This window comes from Schistocerca nitens, chromosome 6, assembly GCF_023898315.1.
Source record: "Schistocerca nitens isolate TAMUIC-IGC-003100 chromosome 6, iqSchNite1.1, whole genome shotgun sequence".
NCBI classification, from domain to species: Eukaryota; Metazoa; Arthropoda; class Insecta; order Orthoptera; family Acrididae; genus Schistocerca; species Schistocerca nitens.
In genome coordinates this window covers 598,399,391-598,422,598 of record NC_064619.1, presented here as the reverse complement: position 1 = coordinate 598,422,598, position 23,208 = coordinate 598,399,391, and the positions used below count along the sequence as shown (strand labels likewise).

The window sequence follows — 23,208 nt, the reverse complement described above, 5'->3', positions numbered from 1 at the left end:
GGCGCTCGGTCTGTGTGCGTCCTTGCGTCAGTCTGTTGGTAGACTGGTGTTGTCAGGAAGGCTATCTGTGCTTGCCTACTTCGCAACGCCTCGGTCACCGGAGTGCTCCTGTTTTGCCATTCTCCACTGTGTGAAGCAACACTTACTACATGGGGCCGCAACACAACGGAAATCGGCTCTTATATGACCAGACCACAGCTTCCCAGTCCCAGTAGTTCAAAATGATTCTGAGCACTATGGGACTCAACTGCTGAGGTCATTAGTCCCCTAGAACTTAGAACTAGTTAAACCTAACTAACCTAAGGACATCACACACATCCATGCCCGAGGCAGAGTCCCAGTAGTCTAGGGCCTAGCTGATATGGTCACGAGCCCAGGAGAAGCGCTGCAGTCAATGTCATGCTGTTAGCAAAGGCACTCGCCAGCCCGCCCGGCTAGCCGCGCTGTCTAACGCGCAGGTTCCCGAGCGGGAAGGCGTGCCAGTTCCTGGCACGAATCCGCCCAGCGGATTTGTGTCGAGGTCCAGTGTGCCAGCGAGCCTGTGGGTGGTTTCTAAGGCGGTTTCCCATCTGCCTCGGCGAATGCAGGCTGGTTCCCCTTATTCCGCCTCAGTTACTCTATGTCGGCGATTGCTGCGTAAACACTGTCTCCACGTACGCGTCCACCATGAGACGTTCCCGGGGCATCCACTGGGAGACAAAACCACACAATAACCTAGGGTGGGGACGAAGCCTCCCCATTGTTTCTAGGTCCCCGGTTTAATACACAAAGGTACTCATCTGCTGTCACAGCCTATTAACGCCAAAATACGCTGCTCTCTTTAAATGGATACAATCATCGTACTTCCCACACTGATTTCTGTGGTTACTTCACGAAGCGTTGCTTGTCTGTTAGAAATGACAACTCTACGGAAACGCCACTGCTTTCGGTCATTATGTGAGGGCCGTCGATCACTGCGTTGTCCGTGGTGAGACGTAATACCGGAAATTTGGTATTCTCTGCACGCTCTTGACACTGTGGATCTTGGAACACTGAATTCCCTACGATTTCAGAAATGAAATGTACCATGCGTCTGTCTCGAAATACTGTCCCCCGTTCAAAGTCCGCTAATGTCCGTCATGCGGCCTTTATCACGTCGGGAACCTTTTTCACATGAATCACCAGAGCACAAATGACAGCCCGGCCAATGCATTGCCCTCTTATACCTTTTGTAAGCGGTACCGCCGACATATGTATATGTGCATTTCCCTACCCCATGACCATTGTTACCGCAGTGCTCTATGAAGATCAGTTGCACATGTCCCTCTAACCAAATATTTGAACAGTTTGTTCAGCATTCCACTCGAAGTGTAAATGTCTGGGAAAAATCACTCGCAACAAATAATCTCAAGTAAACAGGGAGCATTATGACGGATGCAGGGATTACTAACCACAACGTCGTTGTGGCGAGACTGAATACCGTAACACCAAAACCCACCTAAAATAAAAGCAATATATATCTATTTAAGAAACCAGATAAAAATATCAATTGACGCCTTCCTACGAGACAGCAGCCTTCCCCTCTGAACTATGTAAGCGTAGGCCGTATGTGCCTTAAATTCAAAGAAGTAGTATCGGAAGCAATGGAATGACTTATACCAAATAAATTAATGAAAGTCGGACCTGACTTGCCTTTATACTGTTGCAGAGGCGACGAAAAGAGCAAAATCTCTAGAACTGGCGAAGTTTTATAAAAGCTCGAAATTTAGCGCTAATTTCAGTGCGAGACACTTTTAATAGTTCCAACAACGAAACTCTATCTAGAGATGTGATAGAAGATGCAAAGAGATTCTGGACGTGAAATACACCAGCGGGAAGACAGAATCAATACCTCCACTAAGGGTTGTGATGGTAATGTTACCGATGAAGTGCCACTGAAAGGAGTTATTAAATTCAATTTTCCGAACTTCCTTCACCAAAGAAGACGGACGTAATTAGTCCAGAATTCGAATTAAGAACTGCTACCAACACGATTAGCTTAGAAGTAGAAGTAGATATCCTGGGTGTAGCAAGCCAGTTTAAATCACTTACTAAACGCAAGTCCTCTGTTCTAAAATGCGTACCAATTACATTCCCTTCGGAGTATGCTGATATAACAGCTCCGCACTTAATTATACACAACCTCTCGGTCTACGAAAGATCCGTATTAGAGACCGGAAACTTACACAGGTCCCATCGATACTCAAGAATGAACGTAAGAGTAATCCGATGTATTACAGACCCACGTCACTCACGTCGATATGCTGTGAAGTTGCAGAATATCTACTGTGTTCGAACATTACGAATTACCTCGAGGAAAATGATTTGTTGACACACTGAGAGCGCGGATACAGAAAATATCGTTCTTTTGAAACACTGAAAGCTCTTTATTCTCACGAAGTAATCTTGCTATCGGCAGGGAGACTCAAGCTGATTCCTTATTTCTAGATTTCCAAAAGACATTGGATACTGCTCCTCACAATCGACTTCTAATCAAACTTCGTTCCGATGTATTGTCGTCTCAGTTACGTGACTTGATTCGTGATTTCCTGTCAGAAAGGTCACAGTTTGTAGTAGAAGTGATTCCTGTTGTTCCACAAAAGAGTGTTATAGGCCCTCTGCTACCTACATTAATGATTCCGGAGACAATCTGAGCAGCTATTTTAGATTGTTTTGGGATTATGCTGTCATTTACCATCCAGTAAAGTCATCAGAAGATCAGAATTATTTCAAAAATGATTTAGACGTGGTATTTGTATAGTACGAAGAGCATCAGTTCCCCATAAGTAATTAAAACCTTGAAATCATCCACATAAGAAAAGGATTCCGTTAAATTTCGGTAACACGATAAATCAAACAAATCCCAGAGCTGTCAATCGAACTACATACCTAAAAATTGCAGTTAGAAACAAACTGAAAAGCTCACTTAAATAATGCTGGTGGGAAGACAAACCAGAGCCTGCTTTTCGTTGACAGAATGCTTAGAAGATGCAGCACGTCTACAAAAGAGACTGCCTACACAACCTTTGTTCGTCCTCTTCTGGAGCTTGCTACGCAGTGTGATCCGCACCTGATAGAAGTGACAGAGGATATCCGAAAAGTTCGAAGAAGGACAGCTCGTTTCGTATTAAAGCGAAATAGGGGAGAGAGTGTCACGGATATCACTATAGCAGGAGGGGCGTTCAGTAAGTAATGCAACATATTTTTTTCTTGAGAGCAGATTGATTTAATTCGAGATTCCAGTACACCGTATTCCCGACAAACCCTATTTTTTAAGAAAACCTTATTCTTCAACATGATTTACGGTGAGTGCGACGGCGATACGCGAGCTTACTGTGAGGACCCGAATGTGCGCATGGTATCACTCTATTGGTCGATGTTCGAGTCAACAACTTTCTGAAGCAATAAACTCCCCATTCCCCACGCACTGATTTCTGTGGAGTGCATTCTTCACTGGACTAGGTGCGAGATTCAAGCTGTAGGCTGGATGAGGAAGAACAGTGAAATAAAGTTTTCTAAGCTCCTCTCTGGAGTGCAGACTTGTGTGAGGATCCGCGTTATGGAGAAGGAGAATTTCGGTTGCATTTTTGTGGAGACGAACACATGTCAGGAATCACGGCTGTACGAGTATGCGGCCGGCCGGCGCGCGGGAAATCGGACGTGTTTGAGAGACCTTGTTGTGATGGCGACAGGCGTCTCGCCCAACGACTGACCGTGCGTTTGTTCACAGCCGGGTCTCCATAGACCTTGTGCAAGTGCCTCTTAATATCTGCGATGCTCCGCTTTTCTACCAAAAGAAACTCACTGAGAGCTCTCTGCTTGAAACATCTCCGTTACAGACGCCATTTTGAAGGCTACTTACAGCACTGCTACCTACTGCAAGTTCATGCATCTATAGAGGCTGAAGCGGGAACAACCTGCGATGTTCCACAAATTCCGCGTTTTTTCTTCCGGAATTGAGAAAAAAATATTTATTGCATTTATTATTGAACGCCCCTTGAACAAGATGCCCCTTGAACAAGGGAAACGGCAAAATCTTGATGCTTAAGATAGAAGGTTTTAGTTATACAGAATTGAAGGTAAACATCTTCTGTTTGATTTACATCGTCACTTACTGATAAGCTAATACTGCAGCAGCAATTGGCTGAGGAATGGCAATCGTCTGTGGACTTGGACGCACAAATGCGTTTTAGCAGTCAGTACAACAAAATTGAGCTCTTCGTTACACTCAAGAAATGCTTTAAGGAAACAATAAAAATAAAACTACAATAAAACAGTAAAAAAAAATAAAGGAACAACAATAAATATCAAATGATAAAGTAACCACAGGTGCTGAACTTCAGGCAAAGAAAAATTAAAAAAAAGAAAGGAAGGACGTTTTAACTTCTTTACTTTAGCTGTTGTATACACGTTTCTACTTTATGTAGTTTCACACGACTGGTGAGTCTTAGTCATGCAGACGAGTCTCAAAGGCTATAGATGCCAACATGTCCTACTATTTATTAGCAGACCTGGCAGTTACGAAAGCGAGCACACGTACGTGCAAGCGTCAAATTTAAAACAGAATGTTCGGTGAATGTGGTAATGGTCATTGTTGAAACTACTTTCAAGTTCTTGGGCACTTCCATACTTAACAAACTAACTGTCATTTGACATAGAGAAATAAAGCCGTTTCGGATAACATGCTCGACATTGTGGGGGAGTAAAGTTTAAATACAGAGAGACAGGAGTGCAATTTAGTTAAATATAAGGAGGTGGAATTAATGTAGAAGTATAGAAAGGCTTACTCATGCTAAAATGGTTCACCCCGTCTGCAGCTGAATTTAGACATTGATATTGCAACAAAGCAGGTAACAGAAATGCTTAGAACAGTGATAAAAGTAAAACAATTTCTAAGATAACGTTGAAGTGTCAGTAATACAGATCAGAAGTAAATGTAATTGACGACCTGCTGAGTAAAAAGTTATATCATCAGATAAGAAACAAAAAGTAACGTAAATGTTCTTGACGGGTAAGATGTGAAAAAAAGAATGTGATAAAAATAAAACTGGGACAGACAAGTTAAACACAAGATCTGCAAAAGTGAAATCGTTCATGTAACTTGTAAGCCAGACAGTGCCAGATACTTCCAGTAAAGTAATCATCGACAGTGAAGTGCCTAAACTGAAAGGACCTGCGTCGTAAATAGAACTTTATTTATTTCAATACTTTTCTTTGAATTAAAGAAAAAGATTTCAGTATTGCATTTGGACCACAGCATTCAAGGATAAAAAGAACAGTATTATGTTTTGAAAAGAAGAGCAAAGGGATAATGTTTCATAGACCGCCAAATACGTTAGTATTTAGTAGGAGAATAGTCATTGATGCAAAACTGCGAATATAGAATTAAGAGTCATCCTAAAATCAACGTGCGGATTATAACAATGAATCTGTGGAAATCAGGAAGGAAACCAATATTGTGCCGGGTAGGCGCTCACTTACACACTGATCACCCTACTGAATACGTGTTTCGTACAATTCATACAGAACTCTCTGTTGGACTTCCATATTTATACTGTAGTCAAAGACAATAGTGTAATTTTATAATTCTAGAGATACTTTGATTTATTGAACATTTACGTCCAGATACATGAATTGCAAGGTCGTAAAATAAATATTTATTATTCTAGTTTACATCGTAAAAACACACTGAAGAGACAGATTGATCTGGGTAAGAGCTCCATGTCCATATTTTACATTTTGCAGTTTTACAGAACTTCGAAAACTCTACAAGTATCTATAATGTACGTGATCATCATGCCATACAACCTCGTACCTCACGTACCATCGTAGGTACTGAGAAATTGGTACTGTTATTGTCCGTGAGCAGTCATACAGAAATTGGAGAGTGTAATACGATTAAATATCAAATTATCACATGTCAAATTAAAACTCGTTAAATTAACACAGTGTTTGTAACTTCACTTCATAATGAGATTTCATAAGATGCTGACAAATTTGCAATAATGTTTCGTATACAAGATTCCTCTCCAATTGAAAGAGAGACACCATCGTTCTCCGTGTGGTATCTCTTCATCGCTAACTCAAGTCTGGAATCATCTCTTTCGGCGGCACCATTGCACGACGCCCTCAATTAGCCACGACATCATGGCGACGAGCATCAACACAGTCAGTAGATGAATACACAGTGGGTAGTCTCCTGTCTCGTCACGGACGTAGCCTGAAAAATGGAAGAGGGGTAAATAATATAATCACGACACCACTTTCCTTAAACCAGTCACATCAGTGGGAAAAAAGCTAACCATAAAGCCCAGTTTGAACTTAAAATAAAAACAAGGAGAATTGGAGGAGACTGGTTGGATCTCTTCACATACGCAACTATCATCTTATCCAATGTCCCCGATTTATATAGCTTTCGAGAACCAGCGTCCCAGGCGACTTCTTTCAACTCTGACCATATCGAAGGAAATATCTTGGATGTACAAACTGAAATTTGATTCCCCTCTGTCGCATCATTCATGCAGCGTTCGATGTTTGAAAAATTTTGTCGGTTTACGCCATATCCAGTTACAAATATCCAAAGAGTGGGTGCGCCTATAGATAAGCTGCTTAGACTTCCTCAATTGCTTCTAAATTTTTATGACCGTAAACGATGTAGAACTATACGCGCTTTGTCTCATTTGCCAATATATACTTCTACACTAATATATTTGTGCCAGAAGTGCATCGTTCGTCTGGTACACAGTGGTTGTGCATTCACAAGGTGCGTGCAATAGATTCCTTGCTAGCGGTCAGGACATTGTTTCGGAAATCAGTTAATACGAATGCCGGTCTGTGAACACGGAATAAATGAAGTTTGGTTGTATTATATGAACTTACCTGCACAACTAGCAAGTAACTTACGAGTGTTAGGGTAATGAGTTTCTAAGACTTACGAAACTTTTACGGTTTTATCTCCCAAAAATCGCACTGCACTTCATAGTTTTTTTAATTATTTAAGAAGCAGGCTCTGTTTTTGAAATAATATAGGTTTCTTCACATGGTCCTGACTTCTGACTCAAGTTTAACTGTCGCAAGTTATTGTGATAACATTTTTACACTCATGGACAGTGAAAATTGGCAACGTATAACGCGATGAACAATGGAATAATTATTCTGCCACAACACAGGTAACGAGTGAACAACCATATATGCTGATACAACAGGAACAAAGGTTAGACACTTTTAGCCACACTCAACAGCGGCAAATTTGCTGTCAGAAAAGAACAATATTGGTGTCACAGGAAACGACTGATTTTTGCTCCTTATTTAGCAATACTATTTAGCCTCGAGCTTATGATCACAAGTTTTTAATATTTATTAAAAAATTTAAAAGTATCACAGAAGTTAAAAGTGTCACCAAAGAATGCTCACAAGTTTCATAGTATCATAAAGGCAAGGTAATACTTTCGGGAGTTACACCAGCAGTTACTAAGTTATTTCCGTCAGACTTAAGACGTTTCACAGGTTTTAGTGACAGATTAGTTTTTGTTTTCCTTTGTCCTAACGTGGCGGACTGTGCTCTAAATTCTGCAAAGTCTAGTGGCATTCGAGACAATCGGACCACATGTCAATAGGAATTTCCAACCTCTCTGTTGCTTTCATTTTTAAAAATCGTCGTCTATAACAAACGACAGTATAAGACAGTTAAGAAAATGACACTGCAGATCATCATGTTGAGTATGACACGGCGTTAACATAATTCGCTAAATCATTCTATGCAAATGCTAATAAGCAATTGCTTAGGGTGTAGGCAACCCTTAAACTGTTTCCCCCGACTAGCTTTCACGTGCGGCTTACACTCGTATGTCGTAGTTAGTCATCAGATAACGTTAAATTTGGCTCTATAGCTCTTAGGACACTGGAATAATCGGTGGAGTACCTGAAATCATCAAAAGTAACGTACAGGTATTTGTTTTGGGAGTGGAAACATACCATGCTATTTGCTACAAGTTATTTAGCAAAAGGTAATATTTATTTGCTGCCAGTCTCGAATCCTGTTCAGTCACAAAGTTTCGTCTCCAACCAACAACTGGTAGGAGGGCTTTACGGGGGAGGAGGATATAAGTGTTTAACGTCTCGTCGACGACGAGGTCATTAGAGACAGAGCACAAGCTCGGCCTAGGGAAGACTGGAGGAGGAATGCGACCGTGCCCTTCCGAAGGAATCAACCCGGCGTTTGTCTTAAACGATAGAGGGATATCGCGGAAAACCTAAATCAGGATGTCGAACGCGAGTTCGAACCATCATCCTCCTGAAAGAGAGTCCAGTGTGCTAACCATTGCGCCACCCCGCTCGTTGCGATCTTTACGGCTGAAGGTACAAAATAAAAAATAGCACACATGTCGATTAATTCCATTAAACTCCAGCATTTCCTTTTTCTTTTCTGAAAGAAACTTACTGGAAGAAACAGCATCAATAGTTAAAATTTTTTGAAATAACTTTTTGTTAAAAATTTGTCGATAAAAATGCACACATTTCCTGTAAAAGAGAGGCGTTTTTACTAACCAGAACTGAAACGAGACATGATGTTAGCGAACATTACTTTTTCCTCATCAGGACTTTGGCAGTATTGTGTAATACGTACACTTTTCATCCCTGACCTACCAAATAGATTGTTTCTCAGTTCATCTTTTGTGGGAATGTCCTAATCTTCTCTTTCTGCATATCACAACCGTCTTCCAAATCTTATCACTTTCGTGATGAGAATCTTCATTTCCTATTGTACATTCTTTGTTGAGGAATTCGCCGTTGATGGAATATCTCCTGAAGAACATTTTCTACCGAAAGTTACCAAAGAAGAGAAATTTATGTTTATAAAAGAAGAAAATCACTTTGAATCAGACTGTACCTCTTCGGTTGATTTTTTTCTTTTTCGTTTTCATCTTCGTCTCCTCCTAGGATAACTGCCATCATGTTTGTCTAATCCACTGTTGCAACATCATGCAAGGTTAGCCTACATGACTCATCGGAATTCAAAGCACTGTTTATTTATAGTATTCGATGAACAAAGACGGGCGTTAAATGAAAAGAAGTTTCTGGTAAATTCTACCAACTTTCGATGTGCGCACCCTTGGTCACCCGGCACACATCCGAACGCTAATACAGTTCATTTCATACGTTCAATAACAGTTTCACTGTACAGCAGCAGTTGTCTTCATGGGGGTATATAAACTTTGTTTTGATTATAACCACACAGGTAGAAATCAAATGGCATGACATCCCCCGACCTGTGCGACGTGGCAAAACAGAGGAACATCACCTCAGAACGGAGCGCCACATCCGTCGATGAGGCAGTTGCCAGCTGAGGGAGGCGCGAAAAATTGTGCTCTTGTGAGATAGAGCTCCCCCCTGCTGAAAGATGAAAGTCAGACAGTGAGAAATCAGTTCTGGTAACACCCACAACTGTAATATGTCCACCGAGCGAGGTGGTGCAGTGGTTAGCACACTGGACTCGCATTCGAGAGGACGACTGTTCAATGCCGCCCCCGGCCATCCTGTTTTAGTTTTGCGTTATTTCCCTAAATCGCTCCAGGCAAATGCCGTGACGGTTCGTTTGAAAGGGCACGGCCGACTTCCTCTCCATCAGTCTCATACTGATTACTTCGCTGCTTGTTGTCATCCCCCAAACAACCCAACCCCAACCCTGCAACATGTCCAGCTACACAGAGCCTATCGTCGTCTGCTCGATGAAGTAAAGAGGCCATATGCCTTTTTCTTGGATATGTCGTAGTGTGGCAAGAAGCTCAGCTGGCAGCTGAGCCAATACTATCCCTATAGGATGACCTAGATTGAATAGCATTAGTGTTAAATATTTTTGTTGTAACTAACATATTTAAACTGTACACTCAATGCTCTGTTTCTATTCTGTTTCAAAACGAGGAAAGGCACTATAACTTGCAGACGGCAACATCTTCGATGTCGCCGCCAATGAACGTGAGCTGGCCGTTGTTGCCCTTCGCTCAAAGTCCATCGTGTATGAGAAGATCCTATCGTCGCCTGTTATCGCCTTTCGACTGATATCAAATGAATGAATGAAAATAATCGTTGAAATGTTTTGTAATACGAGGGAGCTATGTTGGAAATACAAAAACACGACGTTGAAGAGCAGATCTTGTTTGAACTTGATAATAAGAATATCTGTGTTAGTATATGAATTCTGATGTGCAAATATACACTACTGGCCATTAAAATTACTACACCAACAAGAAATGCAGATGGTAAACGGGTATTTATTGGACAAATATATTATACTAGAACTGACATGTGATTACATTTTCACGCAATTTTGGTGCATAGATCCTGAGAAATCAGTACCCAGAACAACCACCTCTGGCCGTAATAACGTCCTTGATACGCCTGGGCATTGAGTCAATCAAAGCTTGGATGGCGTGTACAGGTACAGTTGCCCATGCATCTTCAACACGATACCACAGTTCATCAAGAGTAGTGACTGGCGTATTGTGACGAGCCAGTTGCTCGGCCACCATTGACCAGGCGTTTTCAATTGGTGAGAGATCAGGAGAATGTGCTGGCCAGGGCAGCAGTCGAACATTTTCTGTATCCAGAAAGGCTCGTACAGGACCTGCAACATGTGCTCGTGCATTATCCTGCTGAAATGTGGGGTTTCGCAGTGCTCGAATGAAGGGTAGAGCCACGGGTCGTAACACATCTGAAATGTAACGTTCACTGTTCAAAGTGCCGTCAATGCGAACAAGAGGTGACCGAGACGTGTAACCAATGGCACCCCATACCATCACGCCGGGTGATACGCCAGTATGGCGATGACGAATACACGCTTCCAAAGTGCGTTCACCGCGATGTCGCCAAACACGGATGCGACCATCATGATGCTGTAAACAGAACCTGGATTCATCCGAAAAAATGACGTTTTCGCATTCGTGCACCCAGGTTCGTCGTTGAGTACACCATCGCAGGCGCTCCTGTCTGTGATGCAGCGTCAAGGGTAACCGCAGCCATGGTCTCCGAGCTGATAGTCCATGCTGCTGCAAACGTCGTCGAACTGTTCGTGCTGATGGTTGTTGTCTTGCAAACGTCCCCATCTGTTGACTCAGGGATCGAGACGTGGCCGCAAGATCCGTTACAGCCATACGGATAAGATGCCTGTCATCTCGACTCCTAGTGACACTAGTCCGCTGGGATCCAGCACGGCGTTCCTTATTACCCTCCTGAACCCACCAATTCCTTATTCTTCTAAAAGTCATTGGATCTCGACCAACGCGAGCAGCAATGTTGCGATACGATAAACTACAATTGCGACAGGCTACAATTCGACCTTTATCAAAGTCGGAAACGTGATGGTACGCATTTCTCCTCCTTACACGAGACATCACAGCAACGTTTCAGTCACGCGGGATTAGCCTAGCGGTCTAAGGCGCGGCAGTCATGGACTGTGCGGCTGGTCCCGGCGGAGGATCGAGTCCTCCCCCGGGCATTGGTGTGTGTGTTTGTCCTTAGGATAATTTAGTTTAAGTAGTGTGTAAGCTTAGGGACTGATGACCTTAACAGTCCCATAAGATTTCACATACATTTGAACATTTTGGACAACGTTTCACCAGCCAATGCCGGTCAACTACTGTTTTTGTATGAGAAATCGGTTGGAAACTTTCCTCATGTCAGCACGTTGTATGTGTCGCCACCGGCGCCAACCTTGTGTGAATGCTCTGAAAAGCTAATCATTTGCATATCACAGCACCTTCTTCCTGTCGGTTAAATTTCGCGTCTGTAGCACGTCATCTTCGTGGTGTAGCAATTTTAATGCCCAATAATGTACGTCGTTAACTATGAAAGTTGACGTGTTTCTCGGTCAAGAATGCTGATATATTGGAATAAGATAAAGATGTGTACGATCTTTTTTAGTCTGTCGTCATCATGTGACGATTGATTTGAGGATCGAATTTTATTGATGAATTTTGGAGGGTCATTGAATATTAAAGTGAGGTATCGATCGATGTATTGGGAGTTACCAGCAGAGATTTTTGTCATTTGGTGCAATTTGGGAAAAGCGAAGGAGTTTTATAAATGTTTGATGAGCAAAAAACTGGATCTTCGTCTCTCTCAACACCCGAACTTGTAGAAACTTAATCAAAGCAATCCTTTGACTTAATTCAATTTTCTTTGTGGCGATCCACTGGAAAAAAAGCCTGTTAAGGTCAAAATTTAGTACTTTCCACATGTGATCGAAAGTGTTGATTACTGTAGCAAATATCGGTGTTATAACCTATTTAAAAAGGAGCGTTACGCCACAGTGTAACAGAAGACATTCACTTTTGGCGAATCCCTTTCCAACTCCACACGGACTTGCGGCACTTCAGTTTCCCACACTCGCACACTGTGACGATTCACGTTTTCCGGCGAATAAAAAGTCGCCACGGCGACGAATATCGATGTTCTTGCAAAGTCATCAACATCTTCCATAGCTTGTTGCGTTCGGGTACAAAACCCAATCCATGTGATTTTTAATCTTGGTGAGTGTGTCTCTCTCCTCATGTAGTACCCGTGTTTGTACGATGTATACGTGCCGATAAACATTGCTTACAAACCCGATAAATCATTTAGGCTTAAGGTAACCCTGTGTAACGATAGTCACATACTCCGGTAGTGCTACAGACGATTAGAAATAATTTCATATAAGCCTTACAGTTTTCAGTATCAGGGTTCAGATAATTTATCTCTTGATTCATGACCAAGAAATTATGGTTGGGTGTATTAATTTCATATGATGAGACAAACTAGGCTTGTTGCTACATTCGGGTAAGGAAAACACCTATCCCTCTTAAGGAGTTCTTCTCCCACTGAGATAACTGAAACTGAACTTGAAAAAGAGGCTATCGTGAACGTTGAGACTGCGTTTGACATCCACCTAATACGACTCACGGCTACTGGTATGCGAAACGATTGCCTGTTCTTCAGAATGCCGCTCCAAAATGCTCCATTGTCCTCTCTCTTTTGTTCTGATATGGAGAGTTGGTGTTCAACAAATCTGTGTGGTAAAACTGGTGTCATCCCGCCCTTTATGACGAATTTTGTCCATTTTTCCTGTAAATCTTTTGGAAATAATCCACACTGTACCAGTCGTTAGACCATCAGTGAGTGGAAACAACTCTAAGACTAACTTAAAAATTTCGTGGCAGTAAGGGGAGCGGAGAGGGGGGGGGGGGTTACAACAGATCACGATTAAACAATTTTTATTGATTTGTGCAGGGGCCATTTAGTCTGTCTATGTCGATTCCTATCACAAGCAAATGCCGGAATTTTGTCCGTTATGCTCTACTTAGTTTTTGCTCTTCTTTTGAAGATGCTGAGGTTTCAAGAACTCCCAGATTTTTTTTTCCTTTGTGAGGGACAGAAGTTGTGGAGAAATTTTTAAAAGAAATTTCCGCCGTTTGACTGAGGATCTGTATTCACATTTATTTCACACAATAAATGTATCTATTCTCAAGGGCGATCTGGAATCTCAGAAGATGTTATTTCGACTATGACATGTCATTTAGGCAGTTCGAAAATATATTTTGAGGTTACAAATAGCACCTGAGTAAGATTATAGAGCTGAAATCATGATTCACTGAAATTGCTCCTTATATCCAAAGGTTAGTGTTATTGCCAGTATATCGCACCTTTAGGTAACTGTGAGTGCTGGGACCAGCATAATAATAATTATTGGCAGTTGTTAGGTTCAGATTTGTGTCTCAATTCACGATCTCACATTTTCCTAAATTTACTTTTGTGTCTTTGAAGAGAAGTAATATTTATATGCATCATGCCTCAAAACTTTTTTAACAGGCATTAACATAGAAATATAATTTATGTAAATGATCTTGCAGTTATCAACTTATGAAATATCTGATGCAAAAATCACGAAGTACCTCAACGTGCTTGCTGGAAATGCTGCCAATCTTTGCTGAACGGTGAGAGAATTTTTTTACTGGAATGAGATTTTCACTCTGCAGCGGAGTGTGCGCTGATATGAAACTTCCTGGCAGATTAAAACTTTGTGCCGGACCGAGGCTCGATCTCTGGACCTATGACTTTTGACAGCAAGTGCTCTAACATCTTTTTTTCTTTATTAAACAATCATATAAGCACATAAGCACAAAAACAAAATAATGAAGTACCGGAGCTGTTTCAACACGAATTGTATCCCACAGTAGGCTGAAGAACACATGTCAATATACTTAGTGCCATTTTTAAGCTTACAAAACATAACAAAGTTTTTAAACTGACAATAGCATCTTCAGTCCAGACAGAGGTATAGAACCAAAACGCAAACATATTAAAGAGAAACACACAAAAAATATATAATTGACGGTCCAAAACTAGAATTGCAGCTCTGTCAGTTGATTCACAACCGTCCAAACTCTTCACAGAAAGTCATTTGGAGCAGACAAACGAAATACAAAGACATGAATAGACAACATTAATTAAGGAAAACGTCATAATGAAGTTAATAACACTGTTGAGAAGTCGGGAGCAGTCCGGGGAACCGGTGTAACCCCATACTCGTTGTGTATTTTGTCCGCTACATCGTCGTGCACGTGATTTGTGTCCTTACCGGTGTCGAGAATTACCCTACGCCTTGTTTTTCAAAAATAGGTCTAACATGTTACCAAACATCGTCCTGAAATTTGGGTAACGTTTCATCTTCCAGCGTGCCGTTCTCATGTAAGCCTCGAAACTAATGAGATTATCTTCACTGTTGTAGATGATGATATATGTCACACACTGTCCTAACATCCACATCACGGTGTCGCGGAAAAATGTTTCGTGTCCGGCCAGGGCAGGATGTCGGTGCAGTGGCTGGCTGGGGTGCTGCGGGTAATCAGGCCCAGCCTCTGCTGCACCCATTTCCAGTTAATGAGATGACCGCCACAAGTGAAGCGATGGCGTAAGGTGTCGACCAGACCACAGCGGTCGCATTTATCACTGCCACATAAGCCGATTTTATTCAACCTTTCATTAGTGGGTATAACATCGTTTACCACATTATACCCTGTGGAAACCGCCTCAGCAGTGTGGACGGTTAAACTTATATTGTCCAAAACTGCCTTCCAGTGAAAACTCGGGTATTTAAGTTCAATGGGATTCCGGACTATTGGAGATGTCCATCTTTTTAATAATAGATGCGTCGTCGGTAAATCCTGCGTGAGATAGTTTCCAACTATACAGCTTACTTCAAGAAAAAACTGCTTGACATGTCGTAGTTTGTGATGCATTTTACCTACATTAATGGGTGGGTGCACGTCGGTGGGTTGTAAGGTTCGGAAGAGCCAACTGGTTACGCTGAGAGGTTCCTTGTCCAACAAGTGGGTGACTCGTTTAATACATAACGCAGTACACTTTCGGTTAATGTCAGGCATGTTGAGTCCGCCGGCCTGTCTGAAAGACGTCAGCATGGTGTATTTCACTTTAAACAGATGCCCTTGCACAGATAAATCTATTAGAGAGTTTCATCACGTGTTTGGCCTGCATCTTGGGGATTGGAAATATTTGCGCTTTACTGAATATGTAACTGCTGAGGACTCGAATGCGTTGGAGAATGTCAACGGACCGCCAGTTGTTTTCATAGATGGCATCTTGCATTTTATTGGTGACCTACTTCCAATTTTTTGCATTCATTTTGAGCGCGCATTTGTCGATAATCATCCACAGAGTGGTGTGGACTTCGACACGCTTCGCCCAAGGTACAATAACTCCGTCGAATCCTCGAATGTTGACAAAGGTGCATTTATCGGCGATGATTGTAGCACCGGAAGCACGACAGTACTCGTCTATCCCGGTCTTGAGGGTTGATACGTCTCCGTTGTTGCGCAGAAACACTCCGACGTCGTCGGCGTAAGCACGAACCACGAAGGATGTCCCGGCGATCGAAAGGCATGCAAGTTTGTCATGAATGAAGCGTAAGAGCGGCCCGAGAGATAAAAAATGGAGCCTAAGAGTGGCTCGAGCGATAAAACAAATAGCGTAATGAGAGAGGGCTCCCCTGCGGCACTCCTGTTTGGACCTCGATGGGTTGAGTAAGCTGTCCATTTACTCTGACTTTCGTTGTAATGCCCGTGACGAAATGTTGCACGACATTAATAGCCCGTTGATCAAAACCACACCGCTGCAGTAGCTGTAGGAGGTACTCGTGGCGGACGCCATCAAATGCCTTACAAAAGTCGATAAACAGCAATGTGAGATTCACTTTAGTGACTGACGCTATAGCTATTGCATCTCTATATTCCGAAAGGGGCGTTATAATTGTGCGACCAGGGAAGCAAGATTGATGGTTGTTAATCACTTGCTTCATTAATGGAAACAATCTGCTGTTGAGTGCTCTGGCAAAGGTTTTGTAATCAAAATTGAGTAATGTAATCCGTCGGAAGTTATCTAACGTTTTTCGGTGTTTGCTTTTTGGTATCAATACAATTCGACCTTCCTTCATTTCGACCCGCACGTCACTCCCTCGCATCACTTCATTGAGAAAATCTGTAAAAGCGTTTGCGAGTATGGACCAGAAACGCACATATAATTCCTGTGGAAAACCATCAGGGCCAGGGGATTTATTTGATGGTGAGCCAGAAATCAGTTCATGGACTTCGTCTGGAGCAAAATCGCGTACGACCGGAGAGTTCCCCGCAGGCGTGACTACGGTGGGCAGAGCACGCACGATATCGCCGCCGACATCACCATGTGCATCGCATTGCGAGTACAGATCTTTGAAGTACCGGTAAACTGCAGTAAGAATATCACTCTGCCGGGTCAAACGGTGTCCATCATCTGTGTCCAGCTCCCCGATAAAAGCTTGCTTGCGACTGGCACCATATTTTATGAGGTGATACAGCGATGCAATTTTGTCCTCTTGAAGCGATTTTGCTTTAGAACTGATCTTCAGTCCTTAAAGCTGCGTTCGCTTTATGCCTATAAACTTCGCCTTTATTTATTTGATGGCCGTCAGCTGCGTGTTGGTTGGTGACGTAGTCGCATACAACTCTCGCAGAACTGTCTGGTAAAAATCAATTGTGCGTTTGACACCTTGCGCCCGTTGCCAACTGTAGTTTTTTTTATGGATAATCGCATTTTCCGTTTGACCGCGACATGGCACCAGACTATCTTGCTCGAATATCTGCAGCATTGCTTGAGACAATCCGCCCATGTCGTGGAAATGACATCTTGTAGCGCGGCATCGGCGAGAACAGAAACATTTAGTCTCCACGGAATCCTATGCCATTTAGTTTGCTGTTTGGCCAGATTGATCGTGACACAGAGGGCGAAGTGGTCGGAGAAACTAGCCGGAATGACATCGGCGTCCAGAAAATGTTGACAAATGTTCTCAGAGATGTACAAACGGTCTAGACGGCTACATGCGGTGGAGCTCAGGTACGTGTACTTTACCGGGGTAGGAAATTTTAGTTTCCACGCATCCTTCTGCTGCAGGTGACGCACCAGATCATGTAGTTCCCTACAGTAATTAAAGTTTGGCGATTGATCTTTCCTGTGGATCACACAGTTAAAATCACCACTAATTATGAACTGGGTTGGGTTGCGGCGTAACAACTAGATGATGTCTTGTTTAAAGAAGCTAGCTCTTTCTGATTTTAGAGTCGTTCCAGATGGAGCATAGATATTAACGAGGGTGACGTCAAAAATTTGGCAAGCTATGTCTCTAGTGGAGTCCAACATTTCGATACTCCTCACTGGGATTCCGTCTCGTGATAGAATGGCCGTACCTGTACCCCCGTCCGCCCCGGTGTTTACGATTGTTGCAAATCCTGATACATCAAAACTTAAGATAGACACCTCCTGTAACAGAACTATATCACCTTCTAGCTCATAGATAAACTGCCGTAGCATTGCTAATTTTAAATCTATCCTAACTCTATTAATAAAAAAATGTTCAAATGTGTGTGAAATCTTATGGGACTTAACTGCTAAGGTCATCAGTCCCTAAGCTTACACACTACTTAACCTAAATTACCCTAAGGACAAACACACACACCCATGCCCGAGGGAGGACTCGAACCTCCGCCGGGACCAGCCGCACAGTCCTTGACTGCAGCGCCCTAGACCGCACGGCTAATCCTGCGCGGCTAACTCTATTAATATTCAGGGACAAAAACTTATAAGCTTGACTCGTGATCGTCAGAGACGTGTGGGTGTTGGAAAGCGTAGGAAGCCCAGTCCATCTCACCGTCGGACTTCGAAACTACATCCGCCGGTTCTGTACCAGTTTTTGCGCTGACTTTACTCTTTGACTTACTTCCAGCCATGGAGTCATTTGGTTTAACTTTATTTTGCCGTCGCACAGTCGTCCGAAGTTTCATAGAAGACGGCGGAGTCGGCGAGTCATGGCTGTAAGCAGTATGTGAAAGTCCCTGTTTCGGAACGGGTGACGGCAAGTCCGAAGACGCGGCTTCAGTAGGCTCACTGTGTTCGTTTGGAGCCGCACTGGCTGTTTGTATACAGCTGTCCGGGTCCTCGTGTTGTTTGGAAGCAGTTTCGAGGTGGCGGCTGTTTATGTTATGCTCTACACCGCGTGCATCATCCTCTGTGTCCACCATTTGGCGTTGACTGACATCCGCCTCTTGTGTGTTGACCACCAGTGGCGAGTCGAGAAGCGGCATCGGAACGTATTGCTGTAAACACTCGACTGCCCTCGTGTTGACAGTTTCTGCGTCGGGAGTTTGAATGTGAATTTCGCGGGTCGTAACTGAGCCATCCGACACATGCGTGTCCTGTGTGGAGGCCCGTGACTCGGCGTCGTCGGTTTGATTTTTTACGACCTGGTCACCGGAGCCACTACTGTCACTAGTACGGCGTCGTTGGTTACCGACAGATAATGCAACACCGGCGGCTAAGGGGTGACTGGCCACAGGTTTCTGAGGTAAGGGCGGGAAGGTGCCGTTACCGAGATCGTTGTCCTCTGACACAGATGGTTGGGAGTCAATCACAGAAGGCGTCTGGTTTTATGTTAGGACATCAGCCAGTGTTAATCTCTGTCGTTGTTGCAGCTTGTTTCTAAGTACGACAAAGCGCCGTGCGCAGTCATCTCGTCAATGGCCACTCGTGTTACAGATAAAACAAGTGCCTACTTGTCCACCGTAAATGACGTGAGCCTTATAACCACAAACCATTGTATAGGATGGGATATTAACTTTAACGGCCATGTCAATTGAGCGAACCCCACTGTAACATTGGAGTTTGTGACGGCTCCACCATTTTTCGTTTCTAATCTGTCGGATGTCACCGTATTTGGCGAGGACATCTCTAACAAAACAATTCTCAGCCTCAGGTGGCAAATTGAGCCCTCGCACTTGTTTATATTTGATGTCAGCGTTAGTAATTGAAGCTGTACTCACCGACTGATCACGAAGTCGGAACTCTTCTTTCCCACCAGTATTCACCAAAATTTTCTCCAGTTGTATCTGATCTAAAAACTTCTCAAAGAAACAGTATTCCGCCATGCTATAATATGGTGTGTGGATCTGGTTGGACGTGATTCCAATAATATTTACTATCCAGTCACGGATTTCTAGAGAACTCGGTTGCACATTCCTGGAAGATTTCTCAAATGCAAAAAACAGTTAATTCTTACGTGGTACACTGGGAGCCTTAACTGCACTATATGAGCAACCGAGACGTCTGTGAGTTAATTAAGAAGCGTGTGTACGACGGTGGTGAAGAAGCACTGAGAATATCACAGGTCACAGTCCAAGAATTTCTATAAACACGGATTGCGGCGCTACGACTACGCGGAAGTACCGTTACGTCCGGTCGCTGTCGCGTCCCAAGCGGAACTCTATCAAATGGCTCTGAGCACTATGCGACTTAACTTCTGAGGTCATCAGTCGCCTGAAACCTAGAACTAATTAAGCCTAACTAACCTAAGGACATCACACACATCCATGCCCGAGGCAGGATTCGAACCTGCGACCGTAGCGGTCGCTCGGTTCCGGAATTGTAGCGCCTAGAACCGCACGGCCACTCCGGCCGGCGGAACTCTATCATCTGAGCTACCCAAGCACGACTCACGCCCCGTCCTCATAGATCTAATTCCGCCAGTACCTCGTCTCCTACTTTCCAAACTTCACAGAAGCTCTCCTGCGAACTCTGCAAACTAGCAATCCTGGAAGAAAGGAGTGCTAGTTCTGCAAGGTTCGCAGGAGAGCTTCTGTGAGGTTTGGAAAGTAGGAGACGAGGTACCGGCGGAAGTAAAACTCTGAGGACGGGGCGTGAGTCATGCTTGGGTAGCTCAGATGGTAGAGAACTTGCCCGTAAAGGCAAAGGTCCCGCGTACGAGTCTTGGACCGGCACACAGTTTTAATCTGACAGGAAGTTCCAGATTTTTTACTTTCTTCAGCACCGTCCCTGCTTTCTCTGGTTGATGTTATATTACCCGTTTGTTCTGCACAGGACTGACGTGTGGTGAAACGTTGTTATAAGGGCTTTTCAAAAGAAAAGGTACGGAACAACACTGTGGGTATACCTGAAGTCTTTAGTCAAAAGTAATCACCAGAGGCCTCAGCGTAACTCTCCCTCTACTCCAGGAGCCGAAGGATATCCTGTTCGCAAGGTTTCAGTGGCTGCGTCAGCAACCAGTCCTCCTCTATATCCTTCAGTTCGTCATACCAGATCACGTGCTTTCCTTTGGGATGTTTTTTAAGTGCACCAATTATATGGAAGCCGCAGGGCAACATATGCGGGGTGTAGGGCGGCTGCTCAACCTTCTTCCATTTCGACATGGCCATTACACTTTGTGTGACCTCGGAGGCGTGTAAAGGCGAGTTGTTTTGAAGCAGAATCACTATATCCATGAACAACCCATCCCGTTTGTTCTGGTTGGCCTTGCGTAGGCTACCGCTTGCCTCACAGTACACGTCGCTGTTGATTGTTTTCCGTGCTTGAGGAATTCGATGGGTATCGGACTTCCGACGCCGAAAAAGACGGTGATAGCAGCACAGCATTAAATTTTGTAGGGGGAGACGATTCATGCGCACAACCACTTGGGAGCTACCAGATGATCAAAAAGCCACTATAAATTTGAATAAATCACGGAATAATGTAGATAGAGAGGTACAAATTAACACACATGCCTGGAATGACATGCGGTTTTAATAGAACCAAAAAATACAAAAGTTCAAACAATATCCGACAGATGGCGCTTCATCTGATCAGAATAGTAATAATTAGCATAACAAAGTAAGACAAAGCAAAGATGATGTTCTTTACAGGCAATGCTCAATATGTCCACCATCATTCCTCAACAATAGCTGTAGTGGAGGAATAATGTTGTGAACAGCACTGTAAAGCATGTCCAGGGTTATGGTGACGCATTAGCGTCGGATGTTGCCTCACAGCATACCTAGAGATGTCAGTCGGTCACGATACACTTGCGACTTCAGGTAACCCCAAAGCCAATAATCGCACGGACTGAGGTCTAGGGATCTGGGAGGGCAAGCATGACGAAAGGGGCGGCTGAGCACACGATCGTCACGAAACGACGCGCGCAAGAGATCTTTGACGCGCCATCTGTCGGACATTTTGTGAACTATGTTTTTTTCTGTTCAAATAAAACCCCTGTCATTCCAAGCGTGTGTGTCAATTTTTACCTCTCTATCTACATTATTCCGTGGTTTATTAATTTTTCAAATTTATACTGACTTTTTGATCACCCTGTGCATTTGCATCTCTAGATGTCTCACTACATTATCCCAAAGCGACATGTGCTAACTTCAACCGGCTTGGTTGTTGCGACATTTCGTACCTTTCTATTTGAACATTTTCTTGTCGCAATTTCCATCCGAATACGAATCATAATCATTCTTCTCCGTGTTCTAGTTTTCGCTCCATACCAAGAATGGAAGTCGGTCATCCATTTAGAAGTTTCAGCATTAGGTAATTCGTATCCGTGACTTTTTCGTCTGTTTCAGTGCACCTCACTAAGCTATGTCGAAGGGACCGTATATCATTCATTTCCACAAAAAGGTATTTTGTCCAGTTTCCCGTTTCTGCAGTTCTGATCAAGTGTTTCTGTAAATCAGTGTTTCATCACTTACTTTGAATATATTATCAGAGGCGTGATCAGTTCTTCTATAAGGAAAACATGTGTTTTACCAAAATCTGAAAGCTTTCTCAATCTCCAAGTCTGGGATATCTTTTGCTCTAAACTTTACGGCCGTTGGAGTGTAGAAGACAGTATAGTAGTATAATGCACTTCCAGACCTGAATGATAAGTCCACCTTAGTTGTAAAATATACAAATGAAGCTCATAAAACTGTGAAAAGTACAGAAATTATAAAACACATTTATGAAATGATAATAATGAAACAGCAGTTCTAATGATAAAGTGATGTAATAATGATTATCAAAAATTGCAGAAAACATATAACATGAAGAGATATGGGGTTACTTCAGAATACCTTGGCAACAATTAGTCACATGCATCTATATACAGATATTGAATGCCAATTAGAATAAAGACAAGTCATAATGTTTTGCATTACTAGTGCTCAACAGTAGGTGCAAATCAATTATTTTATTTATCTTTGGGGCGTCATTTTGCAACTGTTTAATTGCACTTACAGAAAATTACAAAGTAAGTACCATCCTATTCGTCACATGACAAATGTGGTGTAGATTACCAACAACAAAGAGAATGTGTACTGTTTCATAAGACAGGAGTCCGCGTCGGTAGCTGAATGATCAGCGTGACGGATTGCCGTCCTACGGGCCCGGGTTCGATTCCCGGTTGGGTTGGAGATTTTCTCCGCTGAGGGGCTGGGTGTTGTGTTGTCTCTGTCATCATTTCATCCCCATCCGGCCCGCGGGTCGTCCAATGTGGCGTCGAATGTAATAAGACCTGCACCATGGCGGCCGGACCTGCCCAGCAAGGGGCCTCCCGGCCAATAACGCCAAACGCTCATTTCTTTTCCATAAGACAGGAGAAAAGTATTCGTAAAACATCTAAAGCAGCATAGTTATAGTGAAACCTATGTCCATTTCACTACTCCTCAAGTCTTGAGTATCAAGTAAGTATTATGTAATATAAGTATTATCTAAAATGCAATACATAACGTCGGTTAGAACTGACTAAGGCTGCATCCGGTGCGCTCGCACACACCACACACTTGATCGTGAGCGGGTCAAACATCT

The 23,208-nt window shown here is 43.1% G+C and overlaps 1 protein-coding gene across 5 annotated transcripts in view; it reads right to left on the bottom strand.

Annotated features, from left to right (window-relative positions):
- Nucleotides 1-5,659: 5,659 nt before the first annotated feature.
- LOC126262900 (monocarboxylate transporter 2-like) overlaps nt 5,660-23,208 on the bottom strand; it is a 146,742-nt gene continuing 129,193 nt past the window's right edge. For all 5 annotated transcript variants that reach the window (XM_049959799.1, XM_049959798.1, XM_049959797.1 and 2 more), the window contains one exon: nt 5,660-6,238. In XM_049959799.1, coding sequence (XP_049815756.1) covers nt 6,114-6,238 — 125 coding nt within the window. In that variant the 3' untranslated portion in view covers nt 5,660-6,113. The remainder of the gene's footprint in view (nt 6,239-23,208) is intronic.